The 21,176-nt window shown below is 51.7% G+C and overlaps 1 protein-coding gene across 1 annotated transcript in view; it reads right to left on the bottom strand.

Moving 5' to 3' along the window:
• Positions 1 to 2,829: 2,829 nt before the first annotated feature.
• Positions 2,830 to 21,176, bottom strand: part of SCARA5 (scavenger receptor class A member 5) — a 75,788-nt gene continuing 57,441 nt past the window's right edge. The window contains exons 7-9 of the mRNA XM_012807710.2: positions 20,602 to 20,658; positions 5,485 to 5,682; positions 2,830 to 3,070 (exon numbers count right to left, since the gene is read on the bottom strand). Coding sequence (XP_012663164.2) covers positions 2,934 to 3,070; positions 5,485 to 5,682; positions 20,602 to 20,658 — 392 coding nt within the window. The 3' untranslated portion in view covers positions 2,830 to 2,933. The remainder of the gene's footprint in view (positions 3,071 to 5,484; positions 5,683 to 20,601; positions 20,659 to 21,176) is intronic.

Genomic DNA, 21,176 nt, shown 5'->3' with positions numbered 1-21,176 from the left:
CGGGCTGGGGATTCGAACCCGCCACCTTAGGTGTACGTGGCTGGCGCCTTAGCCGGTTGAGCTATAGGCGCCGAGCCCAAGTGACCGTTTTGATTCAGCCTCCCAAGTAGCTGGGACTACAGACACCTGCCACAATGCCCAGCTATTTTTTAGAGATGGGTTTTTTGTTTTTGTTTTTGGTTTTTTTTTTTTTGAGACAGAGTCTGACTTGTCACCCTAGGTAGAGTGCCCACAGCAAACTCAGACTCTTGGGCTCAAGCAATTGCCTCAGCTTCCCAAGTACAGGTGCCCATTACAGTGCCTGGCTATTTTTATTTTTATTTATTTATTTTTCTTTTTTATTGAATGGTAACTATGTACATTAATGCACTTCTGGGGTACAATGTGGTGTTTTCACACACAATCCGAAACACTTCCATCAAACTGGTTAACATAGCCTTCATGTCATTTTCTTAGTTATTGTGTTAAAATGTTCATATTCTACTCTTAGAAAGATTCACGTGTACCCTTGTAAGATAAAACACAGAAGTCATCCCTCCAACCCCCTCCCTCCGCCTGGCTATTTTTAGAAACGGGGTCTCGCTCTTGCTCACGCTTGTCTTGAACCTGTGAGTTCAGGCAGTTCACCCACCTCAGCCTCCCAGAATGCTAGGGTTACAGGTGTGAGCCACCATGCCCTGGCCCCTTAGAGATGGGGTCTTGCTCTTGCTCAGGCTGGTCTGGAACCCGTAAGCTCACACAACCCACCTGCCATGGCCTCTCAGCGTGCTGGGATGACAGGTGTGAACCACTCCACCCAGCCCTCCATCATCATCCTTAAATTTTGTGTGTGTGTCGTATTAAGACAGTTTTTCGTTCGCTCTCCCCACTGAGAAATAATCAGACCATCCAATTTCATTCCCCCTCCTCATGTTCCCTGGGTTTTCCTGAGAAAGAATGTGATGGAAAGCTTGTGAGTGACATATTTTTCATTTTATTGAAATTCTTTCTTACAAAAGGTCAGGTCTGATGTATTTTAGGCCAGGCCTGATTTGCTTTAGTCCCTGAAACACAGGTCCATGGTCAGCTCCATGTCCTCTTAAGTAGGTATGTAAACTAGTAGACTTTCATTTTAAGGTCCAAACACTTTTCAACATTGTTTTCATTGGATGTAGAACAAGACTTCTGTTTTCCCCAATGAAAAGACCGAGAGAGTTATATGGGTCTTCACAGGTCGAGCCATTGGATTCTTGGCCAGAACTGAGTCGGGAATTTATTTTGTTCAAAGTGATGTCTTTCCACTTTTAGTTTGTTTTTTTTTAAATGCAGTGTGTTGAGCTATGTAGTAAAGAGTGCCATGTTTATATATGCATACATGTATTGGCTCTGGAGAAAGATGCATGAGTTTATGCGTGTTAGGTAAACATAGCAATTGGTCAAAAGGAGAGTTCCTCATCTTTATGACGTTAATGAGTAGCAAGCGTACCGTAAGCAAGAATGAACGATCGAGGGCACATTTGGGCTTGGTTGTCAGCCAGGAACTTTGCTGGTCCTATAGCTGGAGGGGCCCAGGCCTCAGGCTACCCACATAGGCCAGTGCTCACCCTACTTGACAGGTGACCATGTATCTGTGGTCTGGCCTTGAGTCTGTGATTCCCCCAAAGTGAGGCGGGTCTGAACTCACTTGCTACCATGTAGTGCCTCTAACTCTAGAACGAGAACCAGTTCAACTTCCTCCTTGTGTAACAATCAGGATGTGATCCACTTGTCACCGGGATGGGAGCACAGAGGGCTGAGGCCCCTCATTCCTCCTGGAGGTTAGAGGGAATCCTCACTTCTTTCCACCTCTACCGGATCTACCAGGATTTGCGTACTCCTGACCACAGATTCACACCTGAAAAGCCTTGGCAGGTACAGTGTCATCCCCGCCGACAGCTCTGAGACACAGGTGACTTGGCTTCTACCCAGACTGCCTGATGACTGAGCACTGGACTCAGTCGACACAGAGGCTCCTGTGTCACCCTTCAAATCATCTCTCCTCTTACACAGATGCTTGGTCTGGAAGCCAGTCACACACCATGGGTTCCAGAGTGTGCAACGTTCTAGTCACACATGCTTTGAGCCCGAGCTTCTTGCTCAGGCCTAGCAAAAACGCATTAAGGGTCAGGTGGGAACACAGACTCAGTCGTTCTGTCTTCTGACCTGTGGCCCAGGGGAATGGGCCAGTTAAGTGCTGCCTGGAGGTTAGGTTTTACCTGGACTGACATGCCTTGTACCAATACAGCAAAGCAGATAAATGAATTTAGCACCCAAGATACTATCTAGCACACCATCCATTCACTGATCCCTTCATCCCCCTTCTCCAAATCTAGCAGGGTTCCTGCAGGTGACTTGCACACCCCTCTGCTCCTATAGTCTCCTCTCTGTCCCTTCCCCAGATGAACAGATGGTGTGCAGAGGCAGAGTAGAGAGGGGAAAAGGCATCGCTCAGGGCTGCCTCTTGCTGGAGAGGAAGGTAAACTCTCGGCCTAACTGACATTTGGGAATCATCTGAAGAGTAAATGATCCACAACGTCTCCCATCAGACCAAGGCACTTGTCTCTGGCATGTTCTCAGCATTCTGCAACTAAGAGACCCAAGGGGACATGGGTATTGAGGCCCTCTGCCTGATGCTCAGAAGGCTGAGCAAAGTGTCCACCCAGCTGACCCTGTGCAGAGAGCCTGTTGGGAGGGGGAGATGGTCAGCAGACTCCAGAGTCACACGTCGGAGCAGACGTCCAAGAGGAGAATGATGACAGGCCCCACACCCCTGCAGTAGGAGCAGGAGGCAGGGGCTGGGGGCGCTAGGCTGGGTGAGGCAGAGGTGTGGTCAGGTGGCCCTGAGCCACGCCCCCACCCCAGGGCTGCAGGAAGGAGGCTTGGCACAGGCTGTCAGCTTTGGGCCGCGCCCACTTTCAGTATCTATTGCACGTCACTCCAGCGTCCTCGGCATGACCACAGTTTGTCACCCCCCATTTGGAGAAGCTGCAGCGGAAGATGGTGTCCTCGGTGCCCTTGCAGGCGACATCGTCCATCCAAATCCTCCCGGTGCCTGTAGAGATAACACAGTTTCTCAGCAGAGATCCAGGAGGGTTGGGAGGAGGAGAGGGAGCACAATGTCCACCTTTGACTGGGCTGCCCCTGGCTCTGCTCCCCCTACTCCCATCCGAGGCCTTCCAGCTGCTGTCTCCGCCCCACTAAAGCCTCATACTTATTTTCTAAGTTCAGTTTCTCGAGGGCGGAAGCACAGTAATCAGTGGTGATGTTGGTAGCATCTGTTACTGTCTTCTATACGTCAGACATCTCACACATAATGTACTTCCTCTGTCTTGGCTATAGTCTGGAAGGTAGATATTTGTAAACCCATTTTATAGCTGGGAAAACTAAGGCTCAGAGAACAACTGGTACAAGGTCAGTTTGTAAGTTGCACAGTCTGAACTCAAACCCAAGTCTTGCTGCCTCCCAGGTTTGAGACATGCTCTCTTTGTCCTAATCGGAGGAATACAGTCAAGCAAATTCTGGATTGTCCCAGTGCCCCAGAGCCAAGCATGCCAGTACCCATGTCACTGTTGATCTTCTGGAGTTTAAAGCAGATGGTTTCATTTTGTGACAATGGCTCTGGAATAGCAAGGGAGCCCGGAATCCAACATTAAAATCAGATGTAGATTTAAGGATATGCAGGAGCATCCCTGAACCGTGTCTAATTAGGTTAGTTCTCTGCACACAAGGTCCCTAAAACAATCTGATAGTGTTCTTTGTAGCCAGCCCTGTTAACCAGCTGCTAAGGGGATCAACCAGAAGATCTGAAGGTGCCAGGAAGGGGCCCTGGTGCTTAGTACCTGAGCCTAAAAGGCACAAACTTGGCACTGAGGTCCTCAATGATTCCTGGGAGGATAGAACAGCTGGGCAAGCCTTGGAGAGTGAATGGAGAGGGCTCATGGGGGGGGGCAGAGGGAGCAAGCCACACAGAAGTCACCCTAAGGCCCCACTGAAGGGCTGGCAGGATCATCACCCATGGACTCTCTGGGGTGCCTCCGATGGTGGGTACCCATTCAGGAGCCCTCGGGAAAGATCCCTGAGTCCCAGGTGTCCCATGGAAGCAGTGGCTGGAGCCTCACTGATCAAAGTGAGATCCTGGCCCCCGAGTGATGGCATCTCAGGGAGTGTGTTAGAACTGCAGGACCCTAGGGTGCATGAGCCCATGCGCCAGCATCTCCATTTTTCCAAAATGGCCCTGCACTGCAGCCTGTGAGGCAGGACATTCCTGGATTCAAGTCTCGGCACCATCGGGGGCGACTGTGATAGTTTTCAAACTGGGATGGGCTTCCCAGGGCATGGGGCTTCCAGAGCTAAGACAAGGAAAGCTCCAGGCAAACCAGACTGGCCAGTCACCCCGGCACCTCCCTTGTAAGGTCTGTGGCCTGGCACCAAAAAAGCACAGGGTTTAGGGTCATAAACCAGGTTCCAGCATCTCTGGCTGGGTCACCCTGAGCAGGTCAGTGTGGTAACAGTCCCCGGATGGGAAAGGGCTTTGACATAAACCAAAGCAGCCACACAGCCTCTCCTACAGCAGAACTGTCAGAATATGAAACTTGAACTCTGCCTGAGCAGTGCGGGTGAAATCTGCTTTAGAAAGAATGTCAAGGGAACTTCGCAGCCTCCTCACTGCTGACGGAATCTACAGCACCAATGAGCGGCTTAGATGGATTTTTGTTATGTAGAGACTCTTAGCATCTGTTGTCAGAGGATTGCCGTGAAGTGAATCTGGGGACAGAGCAGGGAGGGGCAGCCTCCTTCCGCTGCCTTCTGGACGTTGTCCCTTCTCTAGAGCCTCCTCCTGGCCTGGGCAGCCGGGCTCTTACACAATACGCCCTTAGAGGCAGAGCAATAACTCGCAGATTAAACGTCTCCTGGAAAACATGTCAGTGTACAAATTACCCAGGAAAAGGCTGCAGGCCCGAGAGCCCTGAAGGATTAATCACACCCAAAGCCAACGGGCCCCAGGTCGCCCAGCCCAAATACATACATAGGAAGGATCTCAAAACTCAGCGCTAGCTGGCGTGTAGTCAGGGAGTTTAGGATAATGTCCTGTCAGGGAAGGACCAGTAAATAGAATAGGGTCATTAAGTGAGCTGCACGAATCTCTGCAGTGACAACGGTGGGCGTAGCTGGAGCTCAGGAGGAATTCCCTGGCTGGAGGAGGAGAGGCCTTCCCAAAGGAGGATGGTGCATGAGATGTGGGACATTAAACAGCATTATCTGTGTCTCAAGGACCACGGCGGATGCACAGATGAAGACAATTGCACACGGTTGCCTGGGAGACAGGAGCTCCTGCTGCAGCTAGAGTGTGGGAAGGGGCAGGTGCCACCTGGCAGAATGGCAGTCAAAATGACTCTGGCTTTGTAGAGGAGCCCAGTCCTGGGATCCGAGGACCTTCTCCCCGTGCCCTTTGCTTTGGAGCCTTACCTTGCCCAAACCGGGCAGTCCGGTACACCTCCTCCACGCCACGGAAGCCCAGCATGCGGCAGACGACGTCCCCATCCTTCTTGTCCCAGCCATCGTCACACACAGTGCCCCAGCGTCGGTCATGGAACACCTCCACCCGGCCCTCGTGCGGCCCTGAGCCATTCACCAGGCGGATCACCACTGGGGCCTCCAGGACACCTGCGGGGAGCAGCAGACTGTCACTACTCAGCTGTGACACAGCAGGACCCTCCTCTGATTGCCCTCTGCCCCTGAGATAGGACCCCGAGGCCACCCGTGTTCTCCTGCCTTTGTCAGCCTTTCCCCCACCCCTTCCCTTTCTTTCCAGTAGCTTTTTTTTTTACAAGAGCAGTTTAAGTTCATGGTGAAGTTGGAAGGAACAGAGAGCTCCCATCCACCTGCACCCCCAAACAGTCTCCCACTGACCCCAGAGCGGATGGAGCATTTGGTACAGTTGATGAGCCTGCCCGCAGCCCATAGTTCACACCAGGGCTCCTCCTTGGAGTGTGTGCTCTGTGCCTTTGGACAATGTATAACGATGTGTATTCATTACAGAATCACATGGGAATGTTTGCACTGCCCTAAAAATCCTCTGTGCTCCGTCTATTCATCCCTCCCTCCCCTGACCCGTGGCAACCACTGATCTTGTTATTGTCTCCACACTTTGGCCTTTTCCAGAATGTCACAGAGTTGGAACCGTATAGTACACAGACTTTTAGACTGGCCTCGTCTCAGTGATATGCATTTAATTTTCCCCCATGTCTTTCCACAGCTTGATAACTTATTTCTCTTTAGGACTGAATAATGTTTCATTGACTGGATAGACCATGGTTTATTCATCCATTCACCCACTGGACAGCATCTCGGTTGCTGCCAGGTTTTGGCAATGATGGATAAAGTCTACTTCATTTGGGTGAATACCCAGGAGTGTGGTTGCTGGATTCCTCTCCACCATTGGAGACCTGGTGACCAGCAGCCACACCTGCCAGGGAGGAGGGTGTGGGGGAAACAGGAAGGCAAGGGGCGGTCAAGGCTTTGTGGGCAGGGGCCTTGCTGTGTCCTCTGAACGGGCATGCCCATCTACTGCCCACTAGGCTGTGAGTGTGAAAGGGCCTTAAGCCATACAAAGCCAAGCGTGAATTCTGGCTCCGCCACCCACTATCCACAAGTGAAAGATGGTGGATCATCAGATCTGAGATGTCCCTGGTTGCATGGCACCTCAGCGTTCTCTATGCCACTAAGAATTATGTCAGCTGCTGGATGCTTCCCAGTTTCATGAATGTTAAAATGTGTATACCAGAATCCATGAAATATGGCAACAGATAGAAAGAGCTTGGACTGGCACCTGGTACGCAGTAGGTTCTTTCTTCCCAAATGACCTTAAGGAGGTCTCACAGCCTCTCTGAGGGCATTTTCCCAACTGTGACGTGGGGAGGACACCCATGTAGCAGGACTGTTGTGCAGACACAATGAGACAGGGCACAGGAGATGCTGAGCACAGTGCCTGGCGTTTGGCAGCACCAGCAGTGAGGGTCTGCCCCCTGCTCCGAGGTCTGAGACCCTGTTGCATCCATCTCGGAACTCAGTGCTGCTCACAGAACCCGGCTGGAGGGAATGAGCAATAGACATTTGCTGAATGGTGCAAAGAGTCACGCCTGTGCATTCTAAAGCACTGTATCAGTTCTCCAAGGGGAAAATTGGGGGTGGAGGGGCTCAAAGAAGAAGGCCACAATCCTAAGAAGGCTTCACATCGATGCAAAGCCAGGCTTTGGCAGGGGAGTCATAGTTTCAGGGCCATACACACACTCAGTGCCAGGGTAACGACCACAACTTGGTCTCTTGATGTGTCTGCCAACATCTTGCTTGTCCCCGGGGGCTATTTTCCCCTGGGGGACCCGAGCTTCAGTGGCTCTGGAGTCTGGCTGTGTATCAAGTTCATTGGGAAGGCCAGATTCCTAGGACAGCCAAAACCTACTACACCAGTCTTGGTGGCAGGAACTGGGGTTTTCCCAGTATCCCAAGCGATTCAGAGGTAACTGGTCTGTGAACAAGCTTTTGGGAGAGACAGATTAGACAATCAATAAATCTCCTTCCAGCTCCAACCCTCAGGGACTCCAAGGCCAGGGAAGAGGTCAAGGTCATCTTATTTTTGCAGCCAGAACATGAGTGGTGGGGGTAGAGGACAATGAACTATGACCCAGTGATAAGTGGGTCACACTGTACAGAAACCCCCCCCCATGTGAACTGCCAAAGAAAACAGCAAATCCACTCAAGTGCTACTCCCAGCAAGTACGGCACCCCAGGGCTTCTTTTTCTTTTATTGGGCCAGGTAGGCTGGGGACACCCCCTTCTAATGGCTGTGACTTGGCAAAGACCTTTTCTCACCACTTTGGGAGATGGAAGAATCATTATCTGTGCTCACAGGAGAGAGAGACAGAACTCAGAACCAGCCACACCCCTGGGCTGGGGAAACCCCAGAATATTCTGTGTAAGGACCGAGGAAGCCACCAGGAAACCACCCCATCCCCAGGATGCAGAGTGACTGTAGTGTGACCACTGTGAACACCTCTGTCAGTACTGAATGCCTTGGCTATGGACCTTTCATCTCTGCCCAGTGACCACTCTCTCCACAGAGGCTGAGACTCCCATCAGCTGTCAAAGAACAGGCCAAGGATGAGCAAAAGAATTCAAAAATCCTGGACAAGGAAGACACAGAGAGGAGCTGGGACCCAAAGGCCACAGCTGGCACAGAGAGACCCCCAGGGAGCCGCAGGACAGGCTGCCCTGGAGATAGCAGCACTCAGAAGGGCCGGCACTGTGTGGGGGCCTGGCTGTGGGGTGGCTGAGGCTGAGCACCAGCCCTGGTTTCTCACAGACCCACCTCTGCCCACACCAAGTCATGTGGCAGTGGGCCAGGCCACACCAGGAGGCCCAGGACAGAAGCTGCAGTGCGGGGTCAGTGAGTAGGGCCACAGGCAGCAGGAGGATGCTGCAGGCTGCGGAGAAGGCCACAGACTGAGATTCGATCTACTTACAAAGGAGACTGCCCCAATTCAGGCACTCGGACCATCCAGCAGGCTGTCCCACTGACAGTGTCACTGCCCTACTTTGCCTGCAAAGAGCTATGGCGGGTGATGGCAGGAGCTTTCCCAGGCCTGAGCCGTGATGCCACCTCCCACAGTGCACTCCGGGAATCACCAAACACCTTCCAACAGCAACCCCCTCTCTAGCCTAAAAGGACATCATGACTTCCTCAGAGGTTTAGGTTTCTGTGGGCAGAGGGTTTAAACTCTGCCTTTTCCCAGAAGTTTCTGCTCCAGGGCAAACCTTTCCCACCCAGCAACTAACCACCACTCACCCCACAGATGCGTCAGTCCCCGTGCCCCTCAGGACACTTCTTATTCCTCTGGGAGCTTGCCAGGGTGGTCCCTGCAGGGTGAGTGGGGCTCCTTGTATGTGACAGGGTAGAAAATAGGGGGCAGGGTTCCCGGTTGTTAAAAATTCTGGCACTTCTCACACTGTAGCAAGAGGGATGTTCCTTATCGAGGGCGTGCAGGATGAACAACAGGACCCCAGGCTTCCAACGTTGCAGCCACTTCTGATAATGGCCTCACATTGACTGAGAGGCTCCCAAGCCCTGAAAAGTCCTTCCTGAGCAGTGAGGTCAGCAACCCTAGAACAGCCCTGTCCCCCACTGGCCCCATGTAGGGTCTGGTTTGAATTCCTCAGGTAAAGGAGAGGGTGCCTCCCCTTCTCCTGTGTCCCCCGCCTGCAGACTGGGCTCTCCCCGTCTCAGTTGTAAGTTGATGGATGGTATCAACCACAAGGCCAGCTCTACTCAGTTTTGGTGGCACTGCATGGCACTGGCAAGGTCCACCTTGTGGCTGGAAAAGCTAAGCCTATGGGAAATAGTGAGTCGCTGTCCCTCACCAAAAAAGAGAGGATGGGTGGAAGCTGTTTGCACTTGACAGCTTGTCCCAGTCCCCAGCCCACAAGACTTGGGCAGAGCCTCCCCTCGTAACCCCCAACTTCTTTCTCCATAGCAGAGACACCCCAATGTACACAGGGCTGGGTCTCTGTTCCTCTTTTCCCTGCTGGCCCAGAAATGCAGAAGCATGGCCCACCAACACCCCAGGGCAAAGCTTCTCTGCTTTTATACAGAGAAGTGCTTCAAGTCAAAGTCCAGGTGTGAAGCATCACTGCCTGGTCTTGCTGTGTGACCCGCCAGTAGGAAAGCGACTTGAGGGAACCCAGGGTGAGAGATGGGGCCTGTCTGGCTGGGAGGCCCCACTGTCTCCCAGATCCAGGGATGCATCGCTCCACTCGCAACTTTCCTACAGCAGCAGTAGTTCCAACCTGTGCGTGGGGTTTTCTGCCTCACTGCAGCCCAGGCCACCCTAGGACCAACCCTGTGGCCCTCGGCCCCTTCCTGAGGCAGGCCCCAGATCTCTCAGACCCTGACCCTGCTCCCCAGTAGAGAGGGTGAGGTCAGGTCAGAGAGAGGAGCATGGCACAGATGTGGTCCAGGACACTGGTGCTCTCTGAGGCCGGCACTGGCGGCCCTTTCCCTTAGCCTAGTTGTGGGCCACAGATGTCCCATCACTTAGTGCTTGCCGCTGCCTTTGGGTAATTGTGACACAGTCTTCAGGCTTTCCAGTGGTCACGATGATGGAGCAGAATAAAATCTGCCAGCTGGCAGAGACCTGAAGATGCTGCACCCGTGCTCTGCATATGGCACACGAGAGACACACAGGACATGCCTCACTTGGGTCACCGCACAGGTGGTAGAGAGCTGGGGCCTGAACTTGACACTTAACCTTTGGGCTGATTTACCATCTATATCCTCCTTTCTTTTCCAGGGTCCCTTAATCCTTGACACTTAACCCCTGTTGCCCATAATGCCAGCTTCTTTCAACATAAAGGCACAATGCCGAGAGGCTGGCCTGAGGTTAAAGCAGCAGGGCCCAGGAGGGGTGGAAAGAGGCTGGTTGTAGGTAGACTCAGGCACAGAGCTGAGATCTGGCCAGCTGTGATCTCTCCACACCAACCCTCTTCTCAAAGCAGCATGATGGTGGCCGTGGGGTGCAACAGCGCCTATCAGTTGCATTGTGGGCATTCATCCCTGTGAGAGCCACCCCCGCCACTGGCAGTCTTCCCAGCTGCCCATGGGAGCTCTGAGGGTCTCAATTCAACATTGAAGATAGCTTGGATACCAGCAGCTGAGTTGGGTCGTATCCTTGAAAGCCTTCTTGTTCCCCTGGGGATTGGGAGCAAAGGGCTCATCCCTCCAGCTGGCTGAGTCTCCTAACTTCCCCTGTGTTCCCCGGGGCTTAGCTCCTGGCTCCTCAGCATATTAGGGAAGGGGGGACAAGGGTGTCCATGAAGGCAAACACTGGCTTCTGCTGTCAGCAACTTTCTGCACACTGATGCAAACTGCATGCAGCTCATTACGTAAGGCAGCTCAGGAATGGGGTCCCAGAATGTGGTGCTGGGGCTGGAGCCACTCTCCAGCTCCTCGTCCAGACTTACAGATCTTTTCATATGCAGGGATTCTCCTCTCAAAACAAACTTTCTGTCCTCTCTCTGACTTGTAAATATCCTCCCAGGATAGCAGGGGTCGGCAAAGCAGGCTGGGTCTTAGGGTGGATGCCTTGGAGCCCTGGGCCTGGAAGGGGCCTTAGACATTGGCCTAGTTCTTCTACTTCAAACACAGGATCCTGTCCTCTCTGTGCCATGCCTGACAGCTGCTCATCCTGCCTCCAGGAAGGCAAGGGAAGGGAACTTGACCGTGTCTCTAGGGAATCCAGCGCAGAATCTTAAAATAAGCGTCTGGTTTCACTTACTGGACATGGGCATCTCTGATGCCTCCCATGTTTTTTGATCTGATTATTTTCCACGTTATTTTACAATATGTGCTTTGGGTCTCATGGCTATAATTGGAGAGTGAGATGAGGAATATCTTTCTATTTTTCTCAGCAAGTGGCTGTATTGCTTGGCCCCTCAGTGGCTTTAGGAGGACCACTTAACGGCCAATAGCTACCAGCGCTCAGGGAGAGGTAACCTTGGAGCTATCTACTGCCTACAGGGCCTGTCAACACCTGGCTCAAGGCCACGTCCAAACCCAATTATAACAAAACAAAGCTCTGGGCACTACCCAGGAGAGTTCAAGTGACGCACGAACGGGGAAGAGAAGTCACGTCTGTCTGCTGAGATCCCCCCCATATGTCAGGCACTGCAGAGAGCACTTTATACAAGCACCTGCTCATCTGTCCTTCACAACAGCTCCATGAGTTCGTTCTATGGCTCTCATTTAACAGAAGAGAACACAGGCCCAGAGTAGTCTAGCAATTTGCCCAGGGTCACACAGCTGCTACATGACAATCAAGGAAAAGAGCAAAGGCCTCTTATTTTCTAACCACAGAGCCAACTCCCAGGTTGAAAACTGAAGACAAATGCTTAATAATAGCCCTCTCCAAATGTGAAGTGAGTTTCCTTTGTCTCACAACAGCCCTACCTCCTCAGGCTGAAGGGAGTAAGTCTTAAAGCCTTAAAGCCGTGGTGCTGGTCCTGACTGTATATAGGAAGCATCTAGAAATCCTTGAAACTCACCAGTGTGAGGGGTGGTTTTAAACAATTTTCAGGTGATCTTAAGGCACAGCCAGGGCTGCAAGTGTCATCTGGAAGGATGGATGTGGGATCAAGCCTTGGCTACATGACTCCACAGTTGCTGAGCTTTGGGAGAAAGGCATATAGATGTCACCTCCTCTGGGAAGGTATCCCTGACCTGTGGCTCCAGTATGTGCTCCCCACGGATGAGCAAAATCTCACCGCAACACCCTGTTCCTCCAAACCTCTATGTCCCATGACAAGCTGCAGGAGGGCGGCAGCGGTCAGCATCCTTGTGGGCCTCCGTCGTGCTCCCACTTACAAACAGAGCGTGCCACATCACAGTGCGCAAAAAGTTGTGTGGAATGAATGAGCGGGCGAATAAACGAAAGAGGGGAGCTCACAGCGCTTTGAGGGGCTCTGAGAATGGAACCCATCACTTTATACCCTGAGGCCTGCTTGGCAATGCATCAGAAGGGCCCTAAAGCCCAGAAGACTTTGCTTGTAAAGCAAAGGAGAGGAGAGAAAACCTACCCTAAGCCTAGAACTTTACAGCTCCACTGTTTTGTTTCTCCTGCCTTTCCAGTCTCCCCCAGCCACGGCAAAACAAGAAGAAAAGAAAGGAGGTCGTGGAGAATAGAAATAAACACTTGGGGCTGGGAAGTAGGCCCGATTCTCCGCAGCTGCAGAGCAGAGCCCCAGGGATAATGTGGACCATCTGCCGGTTAAGGAAGTTGAACTTTCATTCTCTTGTAAAGAAAGAACTCCCCATGCCCCCAGCCAGCCCAAGGCACACAGTTCTGCAGCCCCACCTTCCTGAAACTGAGGTGACACTGCTCAAGGGGAAATGTGATCCATATGGGAGGGACAGGAGCCATCCCCAAAGCAAAATCAGGAATTTCTGGTCAAGCTCTCCTGAAGGGCATGGCTTTCAAAGTGTGCTCTGGCCTGTGGGTGTGCTTTATGGGATGCTATTTCCTAATGGAAATCTGCTCTTAGCCTAATGTGGTCCTTTGTGACTCTTCAAAGCACTTTTATGAGATGGTCTCACTTGGTCCCTTTGGCCCTCCCCTGAGGCGGGTGGTGTTAGCCCCATATCACCAGGGAGAAATCTGAGACTCAGAGAAGGGAAGTGACTTTCTCAAGGTCACACGATAAAGGGGCCATGCCAGGCCCACACCTGTGCTTCCTCTGTGCTGTGTCTCCGACTGGGGGTCACACGGGGTGCTTGGGACCCTCCTGGTGGGAGCAGCAGAAATCTCCTGAGTTGTCATTGCTCTGATGAGCCACGCTGGACTCCCTTCAACTGTGAACTCAGTCCTTCACTTCCCAACTGGGTTTTATAATTATTGGGAACCTGGGAGTTTGTCTGGTCTAGTTTTGATATTCCTGGCTGCCTGGTGCTCAATAAAAATATACCAGATCAAATAATAAAAGAAGAGCTTTCCCTGCCCAGCCAGTGGGCCCAGAAACTATGCGGGGAGCTGGAATTTCCTGGGTGGCCCTGGCAGACAAACAGGTCATTTTCTTTCCTTTTGCTCCCTGGCTCTCAAAGGGCACTGAAGAGTCACAGTCAACAGGCATGTAGGACCAGAAAGAAATCCCGCCGAGCCATGAGCTGTGATGCTGAACGCCCACAAGCAAACAGTGATGCTGAACGCCCATGTTGTCAGGCCTGTGTCCATAACACGCACGACAAGATGCCAGCATTTATGGGGCAGTCTCCCCCTCGCCCCATAAAGGCAGACTGTACCTAGGGCTAGTGGCCTTTCGGGGACTCTTTCTTCCCCTCTGCCTTCACTCACTCCATCTCCGCCCTGGTCCCTATCTCAGTTCTGTTCCTCCCCAGGCCCAGCAGGTCTGGGATGCTTCTCCACCCCATACTATAAATCCTTGCAGGCAGGGAGGTGTCCCACTTTCTCACTCTGTGGCCTTGAGCAAGGAATTTTTATTTTATTTTATTTTTTTTTATTTTTTTTTGAGCAAGAAATTTAACCTCTCAGAGTGATTTCCTCCTCAGTCAGACCAGAGAATGGCTCATGCCTTAGAAAGCTGTTCTGAGGCTGGGCACGATGGCCATGCCTGTGATCCTAGCACTCTGGGAGGCCAAGACAGGTGGATTGCTTGAGCTTGGGAGAGGATGCCCGAGAAGGTTGGGGCCTGGGAGAACAGGTCTTCTCACGGAGACCACAAGGATGTACCTGCAGGGTCCTCTCCGTGGTGACTCAGTTCTTGGGAATTTGCAGACTTAACTTCCTGGAACTTGGAAATTTCCAAGTTCTGTGAAATCCTGTAGTTCTGTAGGGGTTGGAATAGCATCTCCTGCTTGATTTACACTGGCCAATGAGAAGGGAACCTGTGGAGTGGAACTTTTTGACTATGGATAAAAAGGGAAAGACCAAGCCAGTCGGGGAGCGTGGCCATTTGGAATTCTTCTGTGCTGTAAGCTCCTGGCTGGTGAATAAAACCCTTCCTCTTATAAAAGTAGTGTTTGGGTGCTCTTTCTCTCCATTGGGTCTCATCTTCCTACAACAAGCTAATGACTCGGAAACCAGCCTAAGCAAGAGGGAGAGCCCATCTCTACTAGAAATAGAAAAACTGAGGCAAGAGGATCACTTGAGCCCAAGAGTTGGAGGATGCTGGGAGCTATGACATCACAGCACTCTACCCAAGGCAACAACTTGAGACTCTGTCTCAATTTAAAAAAAGAAAAAAAAGCCATTCTGAAACACTGTGAGCTCCGTGACTGGGGTGGTCGTCTCAACAGTGTTGACCTCAGTATAATCCCAATCCTGGTGGGGGAGACCAAGGCACTGTGGCAAGTGACTTGTGCAGCCTCTGAGTCAGCGAGGCTGACTGCCACAGCGGCCACAAGACCTCCCGAGGAGGGCCAGGCTCTGCGTCCCTCTCCTCTCTCTTCCCTCTGAACTGGACAAACACCGCTGTGAAGGAAAGAGGCTAAGCAGCTGCTCCCCAGTCCTCCCTCGGGGTGTCTTCCAGGGACAGAAGGGGACTGTGAAGTTAATGTAGTGGCAGGCACAGCCCATCCACTGCCATCAGAGGCACCTGAGGACTCCCAGACTTACTCTGCAGCCTGCCTCGCCTCCCAGCACCCTGGGAGAGCTCAGGCTCACGGGGAGTCAGAGCAACTCCCAAGTTTGTCTGAAACGTTTTCTAAACAAACAAACCGTTCCTGGCTTTAATGTACATCTCGACTTAGCTCCAGTGTTTCCTCATACAAAACCCACATCAAAGACCCAAATGTCACTTCTTCGGTGGTTTCGAGGCATTGTTTTTTGTAGAAGATTATGCGCTATTCATCTTCAGTTTGAAGTTTGAATACTAGAAAGAGTTTTCTTGCAGAAACCACTGTCTGTCTGCCAGGGAATGGGGTATGGCAGGCCACCCCCTCCCCCCCACTCCTGGTGGGAAACACGACACAGCAGTTCCAGCTGAATGTGTCACACCAAGGGTAATGGAGACAGCGGGCAATAAGCATAAAGAGAACAGGGATACAGGGAACAAACCGGTAACTTTGACCTACAAGCGAGAAATGCCCACTAGAATCACGGTCAACGCAGCAAAACCACGTGGCTGCACTCACCCGACTGCTCGCTCTCAGCATAAACCCCAATCCCTGCCTCGCTGATTTTCTTCCAACTAGCAGTGCTCAGGCTTCAGCCCTGGCTCCTGCCTTCACTTAACACATGTTCAGAAGACAAATTTCAGCAGTCCTGTTAATGACCTCTTAGGATTACCAAGAGGAGACTTCATTTCTCCTTACCTAAGCGTGTTTCCCTGGCCAGGACGCTGGGCCAGGGCTTGTGTCCCTCCCTCTGGCCAGGGATGCGGAAACATCTTTTATTTTATTTTATTTTATTTTCGGAAGCATCTTTTAAAGAGATAATGTACTGTCACTGGCTCAGCTATGTCAGGCTCTCAGCATCCCCACCACCCTGCCATACACCCTGATTTTACCCCCGACTTCTCAAAGGGGGCTTTAATTGTTCAGATCCTCTTGAATCTGCATGATGCTCTCACCGTCCACATCCACCTGCTAGACATCAACTTACCCTTCAAGACATGGGTCAAAGAAACTTCCCCAAACTGCCCCCCAACAGGACGCAAAACTAGGCTTTGCACCCACCTTTCCTATGGCCCACAGCACTCTCTTTGCCTCTTTCATTCTAACATAGAGATGGAAACATCTCATCAGCTAGAAAAACACTGCCTAGAAACTCCCTCCCTGATTCGTTTTATGGCTTTGTTTGTTTGTTTTTAGAGAAGAGTCTCACTCTGTTGCTTGGGTTAGACTGCCACGGCCTCACAGCAACCTCCAACTCCTGGACTCAAAGCAATCCCCCTGCCTTAGCCTCCCAAGTAGCTGGGACTATAGGCACCCACCATCATGCCTGACTAGGTTTTCTATTTTTCAATAGAGATGAGGTCTCACTTTGCTCAAGCTGGTCTCAAACTCCTGAGCTTAAGGGAGCCTTCAGCCATGGCCTTCTACAGTGCTAGGATTACAGATGTGAGCCGCTGTGCCTGGCCTCCCCTGATCATTTCTGAGTTTACGCTGGACACTGGGGTTTCTGCTGGGTCCCCAGACCCAAACTCACTTCCCTAAATATTGACAATCGCACACAAAGCATTAAACATTTTTCAAGGGTTCTGAGCCACCAATGGTAACTATCTACAAGCACTGGCTTAGAATTTACTGTGTCATCTGCATATTTTATCCATGTGAAACCAAATTGAGGAACGTTTTTTAAACAATCTGAACTTATATCCTGCTTTAAATTCACGCTGTGGGACCTAAACAAAACCAAATCCTTTACCCACCCCTTCGTTGCAAAAATACTATTTATTTTTCTTGCAAACGGACCATAACCTGGGAGAAAACAAATATCTTTCTCTCTTGAAAAGTGTATATGTAATTTTTTTGGCTAAACTTCCAAAAGCCAAACATCTAAGGGAATGACTGCCATCAAATCCTGGCCTGAAAAAAACAAAAAAACCCAAAATCTTTGTTTCTTATCAAGCAGAAACCAGGAGAGCTGGATTCCAGACCCAGTTTGGCCATGACCTAAGCAGGTGACCATGGGGATTCCCTCGGTCTCTCTATTGTTGGTCTCTGTTCATGGAACGGATGGGGCGGGGTGGAGACACAGAGAGAGACTGATCTAAAACCCATCCAATCCCCAAATCCTAGGACTCCAGATCAAAACATGGGTAAACAATGGCAAGAGTTTTGTCCTGAAAAATATTCTAGTATTGATTCAGACTGAGAAGTCTTGTGGGTCATGCCTTCTACAAAGGAAAACCCCCAACCGCTGTGTTCCAAGGAAGGGGAGCTATCTTGTTCTCTCACCAATCCCTTGAACATAGTGACATCCTCACCTGCTGGCTGTGCACTGAAGGGGTGCACTTGGGCAGTTTTCGGGAAGGTTTAATGGCCTTGGGCAAAGCCAGGTTATCCAGGACCGACCCAGGGTTGCTTTTGGAGGAGGGCAGCTCCTGGGTGCTCAGAGCTCTTTCTTCCCATCCTGTGGATCCCATAGTGGGCTTGCCCAGGGAATGACTAAGAAATCCCCAGAAGTGGGCACCGTGTCCATCAGAATTTCCGCACTTTTCTGAAAGATGAGCCTTGGCACTCTCCTTGGAGCCTGGGTCTCAGGGATATAGTTAACACCTCTGGGACCGGAGTTCCTCGGAAACATAAGCAGGAGTCTGAATATAGCTTGGCTTTGGTGCGGTCAGAGGCCAGCTGGGCAGTGGAGGCCGTGGGAAGACAACCCCCTGTGGGGCAGGCTCAAACCTCAGCCCTAAATAGCCTCTGTGGTTCTGGTCAGCCTGGGTTGTGCCGGAGCTACCAGGAAAAGAGGGGCTCCCTTGACATTTGGGGGAGCCCAGCCCTTCTGCCGGAGGCTGCACCCTAAACTTTCATCCCAGAGTTAGCGGAAAGCGGGGGCTAAGTGCTTCCTTAGCCTTCATCCTGCCTAATGACGGAGGAAGTCAGCCCGCCCTCGGGGCCTCTGGAAAGGGGAAGGTGGCCTGCCCATGTCTGTTCTGCAATTCCTGGATGCCTCTCAGGGTAGAGCCTCCTGGCAATGCAGCCATCTCTGCAGAGACCCCTCATTTTCCAATTTCTTTGTCTATGGTGACCATTTCGGAGGGGCGGGAGAATCAGGGAGCAAGAAGGAAAAGCTTTGTGCTTTGCAAGCTTAGAGCTTGAGCCCATGTCTGAGTTCTGGGCTCCAGCGAGGGTGTAGCCTCTTGGAGGCAGGAAAGAAAGCCTCAGTCCCTGAGGAGAGCTGTCCAGGGCTGACATCAGCCTCGCACTGTACAGTCAATAGGCTTCAAGGCCAAGTAGATGGGGTGCCCTTCCCCCAAGCCACCCCTCCCATCCCTGAGGAGCCTCCCCACCCCCCTTCCCTCCCTGGCTGTGGCTCCAGCTCCCACCTCCTCATGCCATGTCCCAGCCTGGGAGCCGAGTCCAAGTGCAGAGCCCACAGAGGCAGGGCAAACAGGGACCGACTGTCCCTCTGAGCAATGGCAACGCCCTGCTAGCTCTGACCTCCTCTCTCCTCTCTCCTCTCTCACGTCAGCTGGAGGAAGAGCTGCCAAAGAATTCCTGTCGAGGAGCCCCCTCTGGTGTGCGGTCAGCATTTCTGATTTCCCTCTCAAAGTCATCTTTCCACGCAGCTCCTCCCTTCCTGGAGTTATTTATTTCTCAGAACTAAGTGCCCCAATCCTCCCCTGCTACCTTGGTGGGCTTCTCTCAGAAGCAGTCAAGGAGAAAGCAGCACCCCAAAGATGACAATCAGGACCCGGTCCTTTAGATAAAAGAGCCTTAGACAGGGTCTCCCAGATGGCCTCATCATGACACGCCCAGGGAGGCCCTGGGGGACTCTAGGGACACTGTGAAGTGTGTGGCTAGCTCTGGATCTTAGCATCGCAGGTGAGATAGGCACTAGAAGCCCAGGACAGGCCCGGGGCGTCCTTGCTTTCCCTCTGGTGGGAACTTCACTTTAGATGACAAAGTGCTGCCACATCTGTTGTTCCCACGTGATCCTTAGGTGCTGCCCCAGGACAGGGAGGGCAGAGGGAGCAGCAGGAAAGTGTCCAGGGGCTTTGGGACGGCCCTTTCCAGGACTGAGGACTCCTTCTGGTCTTGCATGGCTGGGATGAAAGTGTCACGTGAAGGACCTACTAAAACCAGCAAGCTCAGCCTTCAGGAGACCTCAGCGTGGACTGGCTTGTGACTCTCCAGTGGTACCTGTCCCTGGGTATCTCCAGAGACCCTGTGACGTAGGCAGTACTTCCCCAGGTCCAGTCCTCACAGAAGCTCAAGGAGGGGAGAATTTGCATGTGCAAATGGGATGGCCCCCTTCAGAGCCCAACTGATGGGATATATTGGTTTGGGGTGGTGGTGGCGTTTCTTTGGTTTTTGGTTTTTTTTTTTTTTGAAACTTGGCTAAGAGATTCTGTTCATTCTCCTCTGGTATCTCTCCAAGAATCTACATGTAGCCCTCTGCAGGGAACACAAACCCTAAAAAAGAGTGGCATAGATAGATAAGCTGGCTGCCCTTATAAACATTTTTGGAAGGATCCCCGTCAGAAGGATGCCTGTTCCTACAGCAGGAGGTCTGCCAGATCAAGAGCTCTCTAGCCTCTCTCCTCTGTGAGTGGAAGAGGAGGGAGACAAAAGAAATTAACGGTGGCTCTGCCCCTGTTCACTGGGGACACCCAGTGAGGTGAGGCATCTTAGCAAGCACCCTCAGTGACTTTAGGATTACATAGAATAATAATTATTAACACTTATTATTCTGATTACATGGAATAATAATAATTAACACTTACTTAGTCCTGTTAACACTTACTGAGGTGTCCAGAACTATCCTAAGCATTTTACATAGATTAACAATTCAGGTGTCCTCAAACTACAGCAGGGTGGGGGTGGGGGCACATGCAGCCCCCTCCTAGGACATTTATCTGCCCTGTTGGGTGTTTTTGCCACTGCTGCCTGTCCTGCTTAGCTGCCGACTTGTCCCGGGGCCCACAGTCCGGCCCTCCAACGGTCTGAGGGACAGTGAACTGGCCCCCTGTTTAAAAAATTTGAGGACCCCTGGATTAACTCATTTAATTCTCACCAGGACCCTATGCAGTAAGACGCTTATCCATTTCACAGATTAGACAACAGAGGCCTAGAGAGTGCACATGTCCACCCAGTGGGCAGCTGGGGTCAAGGAGCCTCCAGACCCATCCACACAACTGCCAGGCTCACAGCTTCTCTGGAAACGTGGCCTGTGCCCTGGGCTTATCAGTATCTCCTCCTAGACCAGCAAAGCCCTAAAACAAGTTGAGAGGCTCCAGTGACACTTTAGCCCTAGCCCAAAGCTCCAGCCTCTGGTCCCCCAGACTCATGCGGCTCTTTGGGGGATAAATATCCCTGTCCCACAGTATTCCATGGCCCCCAGAGAATTTCCTTACTGGCATCCCCGGCTCTGTCTCCTTTCTCTCCTTTTTCTCCTTTGGGGCCTCGTTCACCTAAAAAAAAAAGGAGAAAAACTGGCATTAGGAACAGGAACGCATCCTAATTGTGAATAAAACGTTAACTGCAGGAGACTCAGGAACCCAAGACCAAAGGAATCCTTGGGCAGGAGCCCACAGTGACCGGGCAGGCAGGATAAGAGGGTAGCCGGTCCTCCTGCTTACCCTGGGCACCCCCAGGTACCCTGCTGAGAAAGCCCAACTCCTTCCTATCAGGTACCAGCACAGCCTCAAGGAGCACATGGAATTCAGCAGGAAGAAGACAAAGCAAAGACATTCCCATGCAACAGTCAGGGCTTTAGAAGTTCACATCCAAGCACAGGGCAAAAACAAGGGAGAGGAGTGCCAGTTACCTAAGAGAAAGGTGGGTTATCTGTCAAGCAGATTGTCTCCACGGGACAGACTATAAAACATGGCGTGGGCTCGGCGCCTGTGGCTCAAGTGGCTAAGGCGCCAGCCACATACACCTAAGGTGGCGGGTTCGAATCCAGCCCGGGCCCGCTAAACAACAATGA

This window comes from Otolemur garnettii, unplaced genomic scaffold (assembly GCF_000181295.1).
Source record: "Otolemur garnettii isolate 467f Iridium unplaced genomic scaffold, OtoGar3 scaffold00074, whole genome shotgun sequence".
Classification (NCBI taxonomy): Eukaryota; Metazoa; Chordata; class Mammalia; order Primates; family Galagidae; genus Otolemur; species Otolemur garnettii.
The sequence above is the reverse complement of the archived record's forward strand: the minus strand, read 5'-3'. Positions and strand labels throughout refer to the sequence as shown.